At 39.4% G+C, this 20,088-nt stretch overlaps 1 protein-coding gene across 5 annotated transcripts in view; it reads right to left on the reverse strand.

Moving 5' to 3' along the window:
- The window catches only part of NEDD4L (neural precursor cell expressed, developmentally down-regulated 4-like, E3 ubiquitin protein ligase), a 100,386-nt gene that overhangs the window by 16,838 nt on the left and 63,460 nt on the right, over nt 1-20,088 (reverse strand). For 2 of the 5 annotated variants that reach the window (XM_010003643.1, XM_010003645.1), the window contains 12 exons: nt 15,247-15,308; nt 15,040-15,142; nt 14,244-14,410; nt 13,033-13,165; nt 11,858-12,034; nt 10,979-11,053; nt 9,149-9,208; nt 6,605-6,736; nt 6,015-6,134; nt 3,911-4,108; nt 2,553-2,630; nt 678-732 (listed from right to left, as the gene is read on the reverse strand). In XM_010003643.1, the coding sequence (XP_010001945.1) occupies nt 678-732; nt 2,553-2,630; nt 3,911-4,108; nt 6,015-6,134; nt 6,605-6,736; nt 9,149-9,208; nt 10,979-11,053; nt 11,858-12,034; nt 13,033-13,165; nt 14,244-14,410; nt 15,040-15,142; nt 15,247-15,293 (1,345 nt within the window). In that variant the 5' untranslated portion in view covers nt 15,294-15,308. The remainder of the gene's footprint in view (nt 1-677; nt 733-2,552; nt 2,631-3,910; nt 4,109-6,014; nt 6,135-6,604; nt 6,737-9,148; nt 9,209-10,978; nt 11,054-11,857; nt 12,035-13,032; nt 13,166-14,243; nt 14,411-15,039; nt 15,143-15,246; nt 15,309-20,088) is intronic. The other 3 variants (XM_010003644.1, XM_010003646.1, XM_010003647.1) reach the window with 2 other exon arrangements.

The following is a 20,088-nucleotide window of genomic DNA, read 5'->3' on the forward strand; positions in this document are numbered from 1 at the left end:
CTGCTGAAGTCTTTAAAAATAATAATTAAAAAAGTAAATAAAGAACCCAGCCCTTCTGGGCTGCTTTAACTTCAAACAACAACAAAAACTCACACAGTAGTTCTGAGATGCTGTAATAAGACAAGTCTACAATGAAACATCACTTAGACTATAACTTCACTAACAGACTGAATAATATTAATGGGCTGGGTGCAGTTTAACATGCTACAAATAGGAAATAAGATCAGAATTGGCACTGCCACAAGACCTTAAAGGAGAGCAACGAGTTCTTTCTAGTGCTGATTTCTCCACTGCCTGTACGTGGAGTTGTGGCTATATGATATTTTCTCATCTTATTTTCTATTCCTAGTGTATATTTTAATTTATTAAGTGCAAATAAGCCATGGGATCATCAACAACAACAACAACGAATCCAAAATATCAACAAGAACAAAAGAAACCACAAAGAAGAAATGTTAATGCTTCACAAGTCAGAGAGGGACAAAGCTTGATGAGCCAATTAAAAGCAAGCTTTCAGTGAATATACAGTACCGTACGAGGGCACTAAGTCTCTGGTATCAATGTCTCCACATATCAACACCTGGCTTCCTAAATGAAGAGTAAAATTATAAAGCTTTCACTTCAATACTTATCACCTCCCTTTGTCTATTTGCTGTTGTACCTGAGTGCTTACTTACTATGGTCTATATAAAACGTCCTTCCATCCAAATGTATTCTTTCCTCCCAACCAGGCTGGAATTGGGAAATAAAAAAAGAGAAAGTAAGTGATGTACTACCACTCACACACAGCTTGAAGCAATACATTATCCACACCTGCTGAAATTGCTTGTGAGGTAGGAAACACAGAATGGTCACAGGTACAATTATGCCCAGGACAAAAACCCAAGAAGATTCAAAGAACTGGTTATTTCTACAGGGAACTATAGCCAACACAGTCAATACTTTTTTTAAGCATGAAGTGGAAACTTGTTTGTGCATCAAGGTTTATACCCATTTCTTCCTAAGAGGAAATGACATCAAAGACTAGATTGTCCATCATTGGTTCAGTTTGAGTTTCTGCTTCTATTTCTGAAACACAAGTGGGCTATTCACTCTTAAGTACTCAGGCCAGGATGCCCTTAAAGTGGGGCAGAAACATCTAACCTAGTCCTCAATTCTGCCTTTTTTATCCACTCCCTTTTCTCATCTTCCAGATGAGCGTAGTTATTGCAAGGACAGCAAAGGGCACGAGTGTGTGCAACGCTGCCCAGTCTGGCAGCTCCATCCACCTGAATGCTCCACGGGAGCTTCAGGCCTCTGAATAAAACACAGAGGAGAAATTATTTCAAGCCAAGCTTTGTTGAGAAACTCTTGTTAAATTCCGTAGTCATTCTTACCTCACTCAAAAATGGATTAACTGGAGTTAAAGTCTGTTACTAATTACATGTTTGCAGTGACAATGTCAGGCTGATTCCACTGTATGTTTTACCTCTTGCAATTGCAGAATAAACTGCAAACTTCAGTTACTCACATGCAGGGCCTCCTGCCCAAGCAGCGTCCTCACAAATTAATGCAAGCTCAATGTACCTGAGGAGCTGCAAAAGAACTGCTGCTTCCACAGCTGTTCCTAGAGACATATGACATTGCTGCTGAGGTGTAACCAGGAAACACACCATAATGAACACGTTCAGCTGCAGTTTTCCATCTTATCAGTGGTTCAACACACTGGCCCTAACACAAGGCAAAACTTCTTGCTAATTGAGATGAGGGCAGTAAGGTTTTAGGATGTTCTAGAGGAGGATGTCTGACCAGAGGTGGTCACAGGTTATTGCCCCTCACCAAAGGCAGCAATTGCCACAACTCCTGCCCAAAAGCAGAGCTTGTTTTGCTGTGCTGGGAGAGCGGTTCATCTGAGCAAACTGTAACCCTGCTCAATGAACATGAGCACAATTAAAGACCTGATATTCAAACTAAAATAATCTGCCATGTCCTGTAGGGTGGGCAGTAACCCCTTCTGCAGGCACAGCTGTTGCAGAAAGCTTGTCTGTCATACCTGCTGGAGCACCAGGGCTGGTTTGCTGCCACTAAGGTTCCCAGGGCTGCAAGCACAGCTGCCATTTCTGAAAAGCACCCTGAGTGTGTATGAGGCTCTGAGCAGAAGTAGCACTGCAGGGTAACAGCCTTAGCTTTCACAGACCCCCCTCTGCCAGCAAGGATGGAGTCTTCTAAAAACAAAGCAAAGCTCAGTAGTGGACATGGCTGTACATCAAAATTATACTTTAGTTTCAAGACTGACAAAACTTCTGATGTTAAAATGATAATTTGCTCTGCAGAATATGGAAGTTTCCTTGAAAAACCAAAATGTATTTAGATTTCTGAATGCCAACAGAAAGCCTGACTGATTCACAGGTAACAATCAATTTTTTTGGTGCTGTATATAATCATAGCTTAAGTATCTTCAGGAAAGTGATGACAGCAACTTATGTATCCACATTCAATCTATGACTGCAGCAACAGCTCAGATCACAAAAGACAGCAGGTATACATTAAAATACATACACATTGTCACTTACAGGAAGAGGGCCCAAATCATTAGGGTTCAGAGATGCTTTTGATCTCAAATGCACTGGAAATTTCAATCGTGGATCCTCCTGTAACAGAAATATGGAACTGTAAAACCCTAGAGATCAATTTAGATCTACATACTAAGTCCAACACAGAATTACCTGGAACAGAAATCTTCGGACATTATAGTTATTATTTTATTCTTATTTTTTGAGACTAAAACAAAGCCTATAAGAATGATAGAACATTTAGTCTTTGGGTGTGTCACATGCTTTATTAGGATTTATATACTGAAATGATTTTTTAAATGTTAAAAGAGTAAGTTAGGGTGATGTAAGGCTTTGGACTTCATTAAGTGCACTATACCCAGAGACACAGATGAGACCCTGCCCTGCGCTCAGGACACATGCACTGCCCTAAGTGGCATTTGGATATATAAGGACATTTTTGGCTCTTAAAAACAGCAGAGGAGTGAGCCATCCTACCACAAAAAGGATGAAAACAAGCTCCTTACGTTTTTAGTAATGCACAGGTATTATTACATCAATATACAAATGAAGCAAAAAGAAGTAAACTAGGTCACAGAAGAAAAATCTAGACAAAAGAGGCTTGAGATTTCCACTCACATAATTTCCCCACCTAGGAACACCACTAAGAACCACCATTAAAAATATGTTGCGTAACCAGTGGTTACTGGGAACCTGGATGATGCCAAACAAAGTGCAACCTGTATTTCAAGGGTGATGTGAAATGCTGGGTTGTCTTTGATGGTTTTTTTCCTAGTGTCATTTTATTTCTCTAAATTATTGACCAAAATAGTGGAATTATTGGAAAATGGATCATCATGACATAAACCAAGTAATTTGAAGGATTCTGCTAAGTGAAGAAGATGAGATACCTTAGATGAATAAAAAAACCAGCGCTGGTCACAGTGAAATACTAAACAATTATGGACAGTCTCAAACTGAACAACGCAAGTCCCTGTTGCACCGTATGCCTCTGAATTCCCAGTTTGGGGAATTTAAAGGACAGCACTTGTATGCAATGATTTGTGAAGCACAGAAAGGTCAAATACACCATGCAGAACAGTACTGCATGCACCAAGATGCAAGAGAACATGCACCAGAAGGTTCCCCTCTCTGGGTGCAGCACTGAACTCTCTTCAGGACCCAGCTCCCCCAGCCTGTTGCAATCACAGCGGCTGCTTGGAGGGTTTGCTGAGGTTCCTGCAGCCTTTCATGGACACTGAGGCTGTCAGAGGCCCCCCTGCAGGCACGAGAAATGCCACAACAGGGGGGGACACAAACAAAGACAGACACATTTGAACATTGATGGCTTGAGACCCATGCCCCAGGCTGCCCCTTACCCAGGTGGTGGTTTTCGTGTTGTGGTCGATGAAGAAGGGGCGGCCGTTGGGCGCAATCCGCATCTCCCAGCCGGGCGGCAGGAAGCTCTGGGCCACCTTGTGCTGGGGCTTGGGGGAGTTGTAGGGTGAGGGCTGGGGGGACTGGGGGTTGGACAGCGTGTCCTTCACCGCCCTGCGCACCGGGGAGTCCTTCATGCCCTGAGGAGAGGGAAGAGACTGACCTGTCAGTGCTGTCAGCAGAGCCCAACGTGGTTCCACTGCAATGTGTTCAGTCCGGAGGAAATTCATACAGAATGAAGTGCTGGGACTGACTGCCCAGCACTAGCTTCACCCAGTTCTGCTCCTTATAACATACTGAGCTTTTGCTGTGAAGGAGACTGCTTTATCACCTCCCTCTGCACTGACCATGTCCACAGTAGTTACACTGGATTATAGATGTTACTGCAGCTGCCCCAAATGTGTCAATATTTCATTTTATAAAGGAAAACTTAAAAGCATTGCTTTCTGCTTCCTGGGGCAGTTATCCCACCTTACAAGGGACTATCCCGGATGTGATCTAATCCACCTGACAAAGCATTTCTCAACTGCAACTTCAGATGAAACAGTTACATTGGAATTTAAGACATTCCTAAAATAAATGGAGGTTTGCAATCACAGATTGGGGGCAATTGATTTTTTTTTTTTAATAAATGATCACAGCCACAAAACTGACTCCCTGATCAATGATGGTTGGTTAAAAACAGAAGCTGCTGATGTGTTTAATTTATTTTTTTTAATTTCACCAGGAATCTGCATGTTTTAGATGCCTAAAGAGCTTGAAAAATTTGATCCTGATTTGCTCACCTTTGAAAATACAGAATAGCACCACTAGAAAGTAAGGCTGAATTACTTTGTTTAAATCCTGTTTGCATTTGTGCTTTTCAGTTACTCTCAGGCTCTCATTAGCTAACATGTGATAACAGCTTGTTTTATCTTCTTCAGCTAATTATTAAGATTTAGCAATGGCAATTCTCTGACTTAGGCTACATTTAATTACTATTTTTTAGTACCAACATGTGTTTTCTCAAAATTATTCTAGCTTTATTTGTGGCTTGTTTTGAGCTGCATTTGGGTGGGACATGCAGTTAAGATTACAAAAGTAGCATTTAAAATACCTCTCATGAAATAAAAGCTTTCCATGTGTCTTGTACACAGTGAACATTTAACAACAAAATAACTATTTAAACAAAAGCAGTAACTTCTAAAAAGTTGAAGTTTTTGGTTGTTTTTTTCCTTGTGATTATATCCCTTTAAGGTTTTAATATTAATAAGGCTACACTTCAGCTGTTGTGGGTTTTTTTAATCAAGTCAGAGGTGGTGGGTTTAAGAGGCCAAATCTGTGCTCTTCAGCCCCGCTGTCATTTCTGGGCATGGAACAAATTAACGACTAAAGAGATTAGCTGAATATTCTGAAGTGAACATTGTTTTTGCAGCTATGGGACAGGTTACTGCCCTGAGAAGCTAACTCCCGTTTCAGACCCTTCACCAGAACTGACTCTCCTCAACACAGTCACATTTAACTGATCCAAGAGCTTCAATCACACTTTCAGAAGCAAAACACACGTTGTCTTTGATTCCATAAAAAGCCACTTAAGTTATTCTTCTGACACATTGCAGTGAATGTAATTCAACAGTATTCTGAATTACTTTTAAAGATACTTAAATTAAATATCCTTTTGAAAGACAAGGAATATAACATGCACTCAATACCTTAATTCAAAGGTTTTCCAAACTCAATTGCAGGTTTTCAAAGTTACCAGTATCAAAATAAAAGTTTCAACTTAAAAAATATTTCTGATCAGAACACCTGAAGGGACTCACAACAACCAGTGTTTCAGGCATGCACAGATTACATTTTAGCTGAGCAAACCAACTTATCAAATATAAAATGGATAATTCAGTGACCATTCTGTTGTACAATATAAAGGTCCCAATAAATGCTAAAGAAAATAACAATATATTAGGGCAAAATTAGCAACGGGAAAAACAGTCTGTATTGCACAACTAGAAAGGAAATGAACACTCAACCAAGAGTGAGAAGTCAGGGCCAAGTGATCTTTCTCACCTCTAGTGGAGCAGACAGAGTCACTGTGGGTGAACTGAGGCTTCGAGGCCGCCTTATCTGGGGCTCACTTAGATGGTTGCTGCTGTTTGCTGTTGTCCCAACCATGCCATCTTCTGCAAGCTATTTCAGAAGCAAAACCAAGTTAAGTGTCAGAAAGACAGGTTACCCGGAGATAGGACACTTAAAAATTATATAATTATTATTACCAAATATTAAATATACTGTCTTAAATACGAAGCATTTAAGTCCATTGGGAAGGCAATGTATGCTACCATTACTAGATCAACACAACTTTCAAATACAATCCTAAAACTGCATTTGCCTCCTTTTATGATCCCATACAAACCTCTGCCAATTCCTTCCATTGTAGCAACAACCTTATCTGTACCTTAACATAGTTCAACAAATTCACAAAAAACCCAACCACTGCAGTTCTTTATGATTATCCGGAGTTGTCATGACAGTGCTTGGGATTATTATTATTATTTTTTAAAATTTCAGAGTTCTGAGGAGCTGGTCCAACTGAGGGGGTACTCAGAACATGCCCAGTGCTTGCTGTCTCAGTGAAGCATCACAGGAGGCCTCCTCACCTGCATGATGGGCCGTGTCCAGGTTGTGGTTCGGTTGTTGTGGTTCACGTAGTACGTCCGGCCCTTGGTGTCCTTCCTCTCCTCCCAGCCCGAGGGCAGGCCCGGGGTGGTGTGCACATAGGCCACAGAAGGCTGCTCAGGGAAACAGGACTGGGTTGTTATTCTGTCAGAGCTTTGAAATAGATTTTGTCAGTCTTTTTCTTTTTTTTTTAAAAAAAAAAAAAAAAAAAGATTTGTTACCTTACAACACTTAAACACAACAAGCACACAGGAAAAGGTGGTGTCTGGTGTCATTCAGCACAAGCTCATCTTCGTGTGCCTTTGAGTCAAAGCATCATTTCTCACAACAGATGCTTAGATTCACTTCTGCACAGGCTCAAGTACCTTGCTCAGAAAACACCTAAGCTTATACCCCTCGAACTTCTTAATTTGTAGATTACACATAAGGAGAAAGCAAAACTTTGTATTTTCATTATTTTTTTCAAGTGAATTTTTTCCCTTTATTGGTATGGATAAGTAAGAACTGAAGTACCTGTGCAGATGTGTCAAGATTTCCCAAGTTCTGTCAGGGTCTTGAACCAGTTGCAAGAAACTATTGTGGGTTTATAAACTGAAGTCAAACCATTTTGTCATAGTTACAAATGTTGCATTCAGGATTAGATGTCCTGAAGACACAAGATACACCTAAACTGGAGCTCCAACTTTAGTACAAAAAAGGTTCCCAAGAAAGACATTCTAATGAAAATATATGGATAATTATAATGGTACCAAAGGCACTAATTGTCCTTTAACAAGTTATGTCACTGTTCAACACAAGAATCATGTTATTGTGTGTTGCTGGTGTTGCCTTAGGTACTTCCTGTGAGGAAAATATTCAATGCTTAAACAAACCAATTTGATGTTTTTTTTCTGGGACATACAGGGAGGAAAAAAATGCATAGTAGCACAAAGGGCAGAGGTAGTTTGGGACTCCTCTTAAGCCATCACTTGCTTGTAAGGTGGATTAAGAACAGGCGTTCTGGCTGTCACTGAAGGAAACATGAAAGTGAGATTCTGAGGATAAGTTTTTCTTAAGTCCTTGATGTAAACACCAGGAGCTGGAGAGAGACAGGAAGCTGTTACCCACAGCAGATAGAAGCAAACTGCTAAACTCTGCAGGACACCACTGCTGTCCTCCAGTGAAGCCCTTGTATTCATAACTGCATCAAAGGCTTGACATGTGCAAGGTGCTTTTCAGTATCTAGGTCTGTATCTTTGGCTCAATATGCATTTAATTATTAGATTAATCACATTAAAATATACACTCGTATATTAATAATCAGGAGACTATGATGCTAGAGATTGCTTGCCTCTCAAAATATCTGCCTTGACAGCAGAAGGATGATGAAACCTAAAGGCCTTCATCACCCAAGAGAGTACGGAACAGTCCTTAAACTGCACCGTCTTACCAATTTGTGCAGTGATCTAATTCCTCATCAATAACACCAATTCCTTTAGAAAGAGGCAGCTTCCTAATGCTGAGAAAAGAACCCAAATGCCTTCATCTAGCAGTCTGCTTTTATCAGAGTGTTCCCTGTAGCAATGTCCATAGCATTTCTCTTATGGATGGAATACATGCATTTACTGGTCCTTAAAGAATTCCAGGTTTATATGCTGCAGCACAGCAAGCAGAAAGGCAAAACTTGTGCTCTCTAACACCCTAACATTCAAAGCCCAGTAAATATAGACAGTATTTCAGAATGGTGCATCAACACCCAAATTAAGATCTAACATCATGACACACCAATTTAAATTAATTAAATTAATTAACTAAATAATAAATTTCTTTTCCTCAAACAAATCACCTAGGAGCACATCTATTTATAAAAGCTATTTATGATAGTTATTGCAAATTATTTCCAAGAAATAAATTGCTTCAGACTGACATTTAATCAGGTTTAAAAAAATGAATTGTTTTTGACAAAGTCCCACAAAAGTGAAACCCATTTTCCTTGCATTACACTTTCAGAAAAGCATTTCCAGAATTTTATTGGATGATCAAAGTAAAAATTCAGTCTTGGACTGCTGAACAACTTGAACACTGGCATTAAATAAGACCATTAAGAGCTATATGATACATCACTGTGCCTTCACAGTTCTCAAGATCAACTTGAAGAATTAAAATTGGTGAGTCTAAAGGAGAGTAAGGGAAGATAGAGGCTAAAAGCACAACTACCTGGGTGCTTATTTGGTGTCTCTAAGTCCCAATTCTTTCAGGATCAGTTTTTAAAGAATGAGGTGGTGTGCCCTGCATTTCTTAGAAGCCTATGGTGTTTCCTTAGCTTTGCTAAAAGCCCAGTGGCAAATTCATGGCATAAAACATGCTGGTGTTTGAGTGAAAATGCAGGGCTTTGAGAAACTGTGAAACAACACCACCACAGCTCTGGATTCCGAGGCTGTATTTCACTACACACTGCTGCTCCCTGCAAAGAAGTTCCTTATTGTACAAAACCTAAATCTACCCAAGAATTATTTAGAGATAATGCTTGATAAAGATATTATTACCGTTGGCTCCTCACCACCTGTCACAGTTGAAGAACGAGCTCTCCTAGATGGACCACTCTGCTGTCAAATGACAATTAATGTTACAGATAAGTATCTTTAGTGATGAAGGTCACAGATTACTGCTACATCTTTAGGAGTAAGGAATCATAGACAGACAAATACATTGAAAGAGCAATTAGATGTAAATAATGCTTAAGATGATAGCAGAAAAGATGGAGTCATCAATCATTGATAACCAAGTCAGGATCTCATACAAAAACCACCAAGGGAATGACTTTTAAGAGGTCTTATGTCCAATTCTATACTTTCAGTATCACTAATAATAACAACAACTGTTATTCTAAATGCAATGTGATTTTTTTTTTTCTCTCCCCAACAAATTTTGCATGTTCTGCCCATAAACGTGGTATTTGAAAACAAAATGGATACATTCTGGTCATCAATGAGTGCACAGAAGTCAGATGAAAAAGATGATACTGTGAATTTTCACCAAGGACTAATACATTCAAGAAGAGCACTGTATTTAAAGAGAAAACATGTATTTAGTTGCTACAAGATAAATTATCATTAGCTTAGTAAGAATTAAATGTAGTTAAGATCAGCTATCATCCTTGGTTTAGAGCAATGCCTTCAATTCTGTTTGGAACACTTGCTAAAGTGAGTGTTCTACAATAATGAAGTGACAGGCACAGCACCAGTCCCAACTTGACCAGTGAAAGAAACCCAGGCTCCATGAAGAGCTATGGAATAAAGCAGCAGAACAACATGTTACATGCACCCATAAGCAGCACATGTAGACAAACAACTTCTGGAACATGTGAAAAGATTAAATTGAGAGAAAAACACTATGGTCATTCTAAAGGTCTGCACAACTGCAAGAGAAAGAACAAGTAGAGACATCAGCCTTAGTAACAAACTTATTCATACACTCTGCTATTGACTCAATAACACCATTAAAATGATACACAAATAGGCAATTTGTAGACTCATATGTAATATATTTCTAATAAAAAAATGAGGAAAAAAATCCTAGAAATTTGAAATAGGATTGTGCAAAATATGCTTTTGAGTAAAGCTGTTCAGATTTCCAAATTATTTTTTTAAGCAGCCTAACGCCTTTTCAATCCTCCTACTTGGGTTGTGGGACAAGATATGTAGAACCTTCTACCAATTGGATCAAAGGTGGGAATGTTTATGAGGTGAAAGAGATTTTTTTTTTTTTAAGAACATCTTTGCACCTTTCCCCATCTGAAAAATCTGCTTTGATAAGAAACTGCTTACCTAAATCACTCATGAAAAAACTAGAACATGCAATTCCATTCAGTTGTGTTGCATGAGGACTATCACAAAAAGGTCCCTTTTAACTACAACTAGGTAAAGCCCCAATTCTTTTAAATGTTACACAGATGTAGATATTGTAAGTACTATCAATTTATGTGACACAAAAATACACCTGTAGTCCTGTGGCTGCTACAGTTCCAAGTATGGATGGTGCTGCTGCCCTCCTATCCCAGCTGAAAACACCCTTTGGAGGATTCTCTCTCCACTGACTACAAGGTCTAAAGTTCAGTAAACTAAATGTCTAGACAACTGAAGTTAGTGTGACTGTGCTCTTAGTCTCAACATGTTTTTCCATCTCATGAATGAACTCATTTTAGTTGCTGACCATGATGATATTGGTATCTGTTACTACCTGGGATAGTCACATGCCCATACTGATTACTGATTTGGTTACTGATCTGTATCTGACTAAAACTGAGCTAAGAAAAGATATTGTTCAGAATTAGAGAAGGTCTAAACATAAAGAAAGAGAAGTTAGCTTTGGTTTACCAGGGATAGTTGAGACTGCTCAGCAACTGTGTCTGTTACACTGCAAGACCTTAATCTTGAAGAAGGATCTCTTTGCTGGAAAAGAAAAAAAGACAGATGTCTTTAAGTTAAGGTGTCTTAAAACATGGGGTTTTATTCAGTAATTTTACTTTTCTCCCATTTAATTGAAACTCCTAAAAATAGTATTTATGTTGCACTGTTTGTAGTTTTAATACTTCTACAGAAATGTGACAAGCAATGAAAAATCTAAACTCCCAGCATTGCACCCTGGACTGTTTCAGATTAAGTGAGAAAAGGAAAATATTGGAACCTGTACTCATCTTTAGCATCCCCATGTTTTATTAGCTTAATCTAAGAGGACAGGCCATTCCATCTAGGAAAACACAAAGGAAAATTAACAGTTGTGGAATCAGCAGCAAAGGGGAAGACTAAAGACATAATGGGATATGAAAATGCCATGGAACTCTTCAAAAACTATTTTAAATATCTTTGGAAGACATTTTAGAGAACCTGCAGGGAGCACAAGCAGTATGAGGAAAATGTAGAACTTTGGTCTGGATACTGGCAATTGCAGCCCTTGGAAAATCAATAGGCTGGAGCTACAACTTTCTGCACCCATCCCACTGCACCAGTGGAGCTCTGTGCTCGTGACACGCCGAGACGCACGAGAGGATGTTAAACTCACAGAGTATTTTATCTAATCTGAGGAATTGTTTTTAAGGGAGTTTGCTCCATGGTGAAAGGATGATGCATTGTTTGGAAGATACTTTTAACTGCACGTTCAGGTTTTCCTAGAGCAGCAACCACTGCACACCCATGTAAATGACTCCCAGTATTACAGCAGTGGGGTTTATACAGACAGAGCAGCGCGTCACGTACAACCAAAGAACCGAGTTGTTCCCCGTTGGAATCTGGAGTGACCTGAAGTCTTCTGCTCAGCTCCTCAGACAGCTCCTGAGGACTGGTGCGGGACACTGGAGAGGCGGGAGGAGGTGGCAACGACAAGCTCAAGGCATCTCCACTTGCACTTGCCTCCTCTGAAATGGTTTCCCACGGCTATCAAAGGAGAAGACGCTACATTAAAGATTCATAAAGACAAACGAGTCTTCTCTCCCTTTGCCTTCTCTGTGACCACCTCATTGCTGCAAACATGGCACCATCATCAGCCTTACCATGACACAACAAACTAATCCCTAGAGCACACAAACTGGGCAGTGGTCACAGGAAAAGTGGTTTTCATGTTGACTTCAACATTGTGATGGTGACGCAGTGCTTTATGATTCAACACAGAAAGTTATGTAGATGAAAAGCTGCATGAAAAAGATCTCTCAGTAAATAAATCCCATTTGAAATTTCGTTCAAAGTATAACAAATTCTGCAGCCTTACTAAAAACTTGTAAGAAACACCTGTTAGGTTTAATTTAGGATATAATGCATAATAGAAAGTACTCATTAGTATCTGCAAATCAAATATTAACAGGTGATGAGTACAACAATGTTTCAGCAATCTGTTTGTTACTTTGAATAACATGTAGTGAACCAAAACTAGCTTTCACAAAGTATTTTGTCTGTGATTCACATAACAAAATATACCTTAAAGATGAATGGCCTACAAACACCAAATTTAATTTATTTAGTCTAGCTATAAATTAAACACTCACCCTGATTATTAAGATCTCAGAACTCTAAGACCAAATATTTTGGGGAAAAACAACAGCTTCTCTTTCCTCAAAATCAAGACACTGAAGGAAACTGACCTACGTGGCAGTTTCAGCCAGCCTGTTTCCCTTCTTTTGACAACTTCACAGTTAGTCAAAGCAGGAAAGTGTTTCTCTCAACATATATATAACAGTGCTGGGAATTACAAATGTTTAATGTTGTGCATACATTATCAGTTACCCACAAACACATGGGACCTTCATAGTACAGCTCTGTTTGGGATTTTGTGTTTCACTGGTATCACCATGTTGAAACACCGCAGTGCGTGTGGCATGGTACCCAGCTCACCAGGGAGCTCAGAGTGCAGTTCACTTAAAACGAAGACCCCTGCTCACCTCAGGAATGTCTCCAGTTTCCGTTGGCTCTGGTTCCAGATCCTCACTGATGTGTCTGCGGGAGCGGAACCTCCTGTGGGCTGCCTCCTGGTTTATCTGTCTGATGTTGTTATCTGAGTCCGAGCCCACATCGCTGGGCAGGGGGAGCGACCGCGGCGAGGGAGAGAGAACCAGAACACAACCAGTGAGAAACAACACCACCTACTTTCAGCATGACAGTAGTTGATGAGATCTACTTGAAAAAATAAACAGTGCTTAGTAAATAGCTCAAAAATAGTTCAACAGTAAATAGTTCAAAACCTACAAAATGAAATTTCAACCTGAGTAGGACAGAGCAGCCAAGGAGGACAGAGTCCGTACGAAAGGACAAGGCATGTGCTGCAACTTGGCTGTGGTTATGAACATTCAAGAAAGAATAACCAGTACTGTTGGCATAATCATCAGCAGCAGAATAGTCACTACATAAAAATAATGCAAGATGTTTAACTAATAAATTATTTCAGTGCAAGTCTTAACATTATCAGTTATACATTTTAATATCTCAGCTTTCCACAGCTTTATAAACCTGTAAGAAACAGTGAAGGCCTGCAGAGGAACTCCACACTAGCACAAGCAGTGTACATAGCTAATACAGTCTGTACACTCAATAATAATGAGGATCACAGTTAATCAGTTTAACTTAATTAAAACTTCAGAGTTGAATATTTTCCTTACCTTTACAACAGTCTCTATAGAAGAAAAGTGATTTATTCCTGTTAATATTACGTACTGAAAAATTCCACATCTGTCTCCCAGTATTCTAAGGTACATTGTTAATGCACTGGCTTCCCTCCCACCCCTTCAGATTTCCTAGAACTTCCCAAAATGCATGTATGTAGATGTGATTTGCTGGGGGAAAAAAAAGGGATCTTAAAAAAAAATAGTGTTCCCTTTTTTACTGAAGATACCCAGAGTTTGGTGCTCAATTTACCAGCACATCTGTGAAAATATTTCTATTGATAAAGTGTAGTTTCAGATAGTAATACAGCACCAAAATCATGATGAATTTGTTACTGAAAAGTGCCTTTATAAACTGCTTTGGGCAAGTCTTGCATAAGACCTTTTCAGCCTCAAGTCTGTAAATTCAAAATGGTTGTGTTTGTTGGCAAAAAATCCCCCTTTTTGTTAACTTTGCACACATCCACCGAACCCTGCCCTGCACTGCCACTTACATCATGCTGGGTCGGTGCCACTGAGTGGTCCTGTTGTTGTGGTTGACATAGTAAGTCCTTCCCAGGTTGTCCACCTTTTCTTCCCATCCAGGAGGCAGTGGAGGAGGTGGTAACTCCTCCTGACGTTGAGACGCGGAGTCATTGGAATCAACCACATCCCACCCATGCTTAGGAATGAAGGAAAAAGAATCAAATTTAAACATTTTAAAGTTAAAAAGGAGTTAATTCATTGCTGCTTACATTAGTGTACAGGTGCATTCCCCAGGTGCAGGTGACTGCTGCCCACTGCCAGTAAGGCAAACCTGGGCTGACATTCACTCTCCCAGCCCTCACTGCAACTAATTCTTAAAATGGATGGTGGCTGGTAAGTCTGCTGAGAAGTCATTCAACCTGCTGTGCTTGCATAAGCAAAGTCAGTGCTGCCAAGGAACTAAAGAAAAAGGTCAGAACACCTGTTTTTCAATGGCCTCTGAAGAAGAGGTACCTAATAGAGAACATTATGTCTAGAAATCACATGCATAGACTTCCCAGAATCTTCTATTTGGCATGACTTCCACTTCTTGCTCACAGAGTCAGACAGACTAGAATTCTTTGTGGCAGCTGAAGTATTTTGAAACACTTTAGAAAACACCAGGTTACAGTTAAAAAAAGAAGAAAAAAAAAAAGGTGGCAATGCAGAGGAGAGTAAGCTGCTACCAACACTGCTATCAGGGTTTATCTGTCAAGGTACAACTTCTTCTGCAATTATACTTGAATCTCTAATAACCTGAATGCTTCCACAAGCATCAAGCCTTACCTCAGATTCATCCCTTTGATCACTGTTGTCTTCCTCTTGCCCACCATTTTTAGGCATATAAGCCATCTTTAGTCTCAAGAAACCCTTTACACGAGATTTGTGGCTGGAAGACAAGGAGGCACATTTCATTCAACAATCCTTAAATAATTGCAAATAACAAACCTTGAAGAAAGAAATGTTTCAAAATACAAGGATCCTTCCCCTCACCTTCTTGGTCTCAGAAGGAAATCCTTAAATGTGTATGGCCTTTCCATGGCTGGGTCTTCAGTCTATAAGCATTTAAGAAAATGTCAAATTAAAGGGCTTGCCCACAAGTACAGAGACATTTAAAGAACATTCACATCACAGAGGCAGTAGAAATGCTAGATAGGATTTTAAATATCAAAGTTCTGGCAGGTTGGGCTCTCTCAGGGTGTTGCCAGACTGTCCACGAGGTGTCACTGCAAACACCAGTGATGGGCTGCACCAACTCTCCTTTTGGAGTATGCACAGCATCCACAATCCATAAAAAGGTGGAAAAGAACAACTAAACAATCCCCTTTCAACGTGTTCCAGTTACCCAACAGCAATGTCAGAGAAGGCTGCACCTATTCAAAGCACTATTTTTTCTGCACATTAGATAGCAATGAAAGCTCCTCCTCAGCTGGCTTTAATTTTTTATTTCAAAGCAGTTAAAACTTAAAAAAAGCATTAAGACTTATAATCTTTTATGATGTAAATAAAGAATATTATCAGGCTGACCGATTACACATTCTGATATCCATTTATTTGTACGTTTTATAAAGCCTTTAATCTTTGGAACTTCCTATTAAGTGAGAATTTCAGCTTTCTTATCAAATACATTACATTCCTTATGTCTGTGAGAACACAGATGCTACAGGTACAAAAAGGAATTTAAAAATGACAAGCATAGGAGCACCAGAAATGTGTATACGTACTTAGTCTGTTGTTTGCTTGGGGCACTTCAATCAATGGTACAATTTGGTCTGACAAAATGGGAACATGAACTGTGTCACACTGGAAGAGCACCCACATTATGGCACACACTCCAGTCCTAACTAATTGAGATCTGGTACCTCAGATTAACTCCCAACTTTCTCAAAATGAGCACAAAGTCAGAGGGTACTTCTCAGTGTTGCACCCATCTGCCATCTACTAAGAAAATGACAGTGTATCTATAAATCCCTTCCCATTCCTAGCCCTACAAGCAAGAACACTTCTCGAGTCCGGTTCTCTAACTAAGCCTTTTAAAACAGAACAATCTAACTACCAGACTGTTATTTATTAAAAGCTTTGTTGATCAGTCCTAACTCCTTATCTCAGGTATTATATCCAATACCACACAGACTTCCTTTCCACTGACTGAACTGGTATCCTGCACTGAGTGTCCACTCAACCTGAGGTACAGAGTTCCTGTTTTTCCAGAGATGAGCAACAGGAAGTTCCTTCTCAGCAATCAGCTGACAGAAAATAAGATCAGATTTTAACCAGAGCAACAGGAAGTTACTTCTCAGCAATCAGCTGACAGAAAATAAGATGCTCTATATTTAAAAAAAATTTTGTACACAGTATTTGTATAATATTAGAGAAAAGAAGGCTTTTGACAAGCAAAGCAGCAGTACAGCTAGGATAAGAAAGCAAACATTTGTCAATAAATACAATGATGTCTCTTATTAAGGTACTGGAAGGATGAATGAGGAAAATACAGATTAGAACAGCAAGATATAAGTATGTTCCCCTGAGCATCAAATTAGCACACACGCCTTAATAAGCATATCAAGAACTAATTATACCAGAGCTTGAGAACACACCCATGGGCAGGTAGGATAGGATCCTGTGGAGACACTGCTATGTTACAGCTCTGCAAAGAGTGTGCTGAGATACATACTGGGAGTTTTCTCTGAGCAAATTTTTTGGGAAAAAAGTGGCTTTTAGAGCTGAAGAAATTTTCTGTGAAGATGAAGGGTGAGGAAGGATTTTGTACAGGAATCACATTCAACTTCTCATGAGCCTTGAAGGAAATGGGAAGTTCTGGACTGCATGTTTCATCATTTTAGCATAATGAATTTCATTCTTCAGTGGCAGTTAAGTAGCTGATCCAGTTAATCTTAAAATCTTGTATTTTCTATGTAAAGGCACTGGAAGGCTTTAAAATTATTTGGAAAATTTAGCATTCCACTCAAATATGAACTGGGAAGAGATACAAATGGTCATGTTCAACCTAACTCCCCAGTGAGGAGAGCTGTTCTCTTCCTGCAGAATACAGAAGGAAAACAAAAGCTGCTAAGTCCTCAAAACATCTCACAGAAACTGTGACATGTCTACAGCTCCACTGCAAATCTTACTGATGATCTTTAATTATTAAAAATAACATTTATGAAAAAGCTACTTAAAATACTACCTGACTCTGCAAAACAGGCCTGCACAAACACACCCCTCACAATTTTAACTTCCACAGGCTACAGAGCACAAGTAGCTTAACAGGGGAGGAGTCAGGAGCTCACAGGAGAATGGAATGATGCATTTTTCAGCAGAATACTTTTCTGATGCTTCCATCACATTTTTCAACTCTTAACAGTTTTTAAGCCAACAACAGCAGCATTATGACTCAAGATCAACCACAACAGACATATCTAAATCATCATCACTGTGAAAGTAATTAACCAGGCATGTTCCTCCTATGATACCATCCATCAGTAGCTGTCAAATGCAAGTACAAATAGCAACAGTCATACTAAACCTGACACCTTATTGCAATGTGAATATTTTCAGTGACTTCTACCAGTCCCTGGGTTGCCCACTCAGAAAAAAAACTGCCCTCTATGTTCAAGGAAGGAAGTAAGATCAACATGTACAGCATTTAAAAATATTAACTACAATTTTAGTCTTCGAAAACATTGTATCCTGTCAGAAAACACACAAAACATAAAGCACTGTATAAATACTTATACATGCATAGATGTAGAATTTACTAGAGCATTTTGTGAAGTAGAAAGTGTATTGTTTAATATTTACAAAGAAGATTAAAAACAACTGCAGTGTTTCATCCTTTTTGTGCCCTGTGACCTTTTATCTTCACTTCTTTGGCCAGTGATTGAATTCAGCTTTGAAGCATGGGGTAAAACACAATATGAATACTAAAATGCAAAATTAACACTTTTTTTGGCACATTTTCTGCCAAGTTCATTTTAGATTTTTGTCCACTAATGAAAAGAAAAACTGGACTGAAAAACTGGACCTGAAGCAAATCTACCCCTGAAACAAATAATTCATTTTCACTTGTCTTTGACAGTCATTTTGACTGAGGCTTTTGCAGCCTGGGCTGGTGGGACTACAGCCATACACCTGGCATCATGCAGAGGCAGTCTCCTCAGCCAGGTAGAAACTTTATCTGCTGTGGGCACAAATGTAGGTTAACTTCAAGCTTCATACCATTTGCATGTCATATGGACCTTCTCTGTCCCACCATTTTGCCTCTGACGGCAGGCTCTGAGTAAAAGAATTCCTCATTAAATACCCAACATCACCAATGTTACTTCAAAAACATGTTTTTTTTTGCTATTTGTCTTTTTTACTACAGGATCCCTACAGAACCCAGAGCCCAGCACAGGGTCTTCAGCCTGTCCAACAAATTCCTATAGACACAGATTCGATGAGAGCCCAACAACTGAAAGCAGAGCCCCAGACTTCTTCTTGCTTTTCAGAGCAAAAGTCTGGCAGTGAAAGCTCGAAGGCTCTGGAGTCAGTAACAACTCTGCCACTGTCCTTTCTGGTCTAGGAGCATCCACCAGGCTCAGAGTCTTAAGCATCCTTCCATGGACAGAGGATAGGCACCCTATATAAAGACCTGAAGACGGAATTTCCCATCATAATTTCACAGCCAGTGCTATCTCAGTTCTATGCTCATAGAACTAAAGGAGGCAAACTCCACCCTTGATTATACAGTAAATAGAACTTCCACTTAATTTAGACTGTACCTTTTTGGAATCCTGGCTGTCAAGAGGTACTGGAGCTTTACAGAATTACAGAACAAGCTCTACACTTAGAGCCCTTCCATTGATTAAGAAAGAAAAACAAAGAGAGGAAACATTACCACCCCCAAATCAAACACCTCGGGTATTTGATTGTTGATAATAAAATGATTCAAACTCTATGTCAATTATTTTTAATTATTTCCTATTAGAACTCTTAGTGCTGCCAAAAGAAAAATATTCTTTTTAGCTAAAATGAAGAATACAGCACATAGTTCTGCCAGCCTTTTGGTGTCCCTTGCATTTGCTGAAGCACTGAAGCTTAACTGGGCTGATCTATACCACCTGGTTTTCTGCACCAGGATTTCTCTGACCATGGATGTGCAACCCTACCCATGCAAACCTGGTGCAAAACAGCAGGACACATCCCTATCTCACCACCTCCAACAACAGTGTGAGTTGCAACCTTGCAGGCAGCCGTGCCTGACTACAAGAGTCTCCCCTGAGGTACCTACACAATGGTACGTCTGGTGTTGCAGAAAACATCTGTAAATAAATTACACTGAGCGCAGGCATTAACCCAACTTTTTTAAAAATAGAAAAGCCTCTTAAAATACCAGCTTTTCTAAGTTATTTGATTTATATTTCTTTGCATATAATGTATTTAAGCTGTTAAAAATTGGGAAAGCACCCAAAACACACTTCCCTATCACATAGGAAGGGCAACAGGTACCTACATGTCTCTTACAGAAAGAAAATCTATTTATACACATATAGACATAAAAATTTATATGTATGCATATTAAAAGCTAATGTATGCTCTGACACAGCTTGTGTACTCATTATGAGTATCAAGAATGCCTAATGTCAATGTCTAACATTAGACATGGTATGTGCCATGGCAGTCATGAATATCTCACTGTTCCATTATTACATGAGTTCTGCAGATAAGCCTCATTTTGATCTGCAATAAAAATTATAAATAACTCCTATTTCCTATGAAGATCAGCAACTTTCTAACATTTTCAGAGGAACTGAATTTTGGTAACTTCCTAAGAAGCTGTCATGAGGGTTCAGC

This window comes from Chaetura pelagica, unplaced genomic scaffold, assembly GCF_000747805.2.
Source record: "Chaetura pelagica isolate M959 unplaced genomic scaffold, ChaPel_1.0 scaffold488, whole genome shotgun sequence".
Lineage (NCBI taxonomy): Eukaryota > Metazoa > Chordata > Aves > Apodiformes > Apodidae > Chaetura > Chaetura pelagica.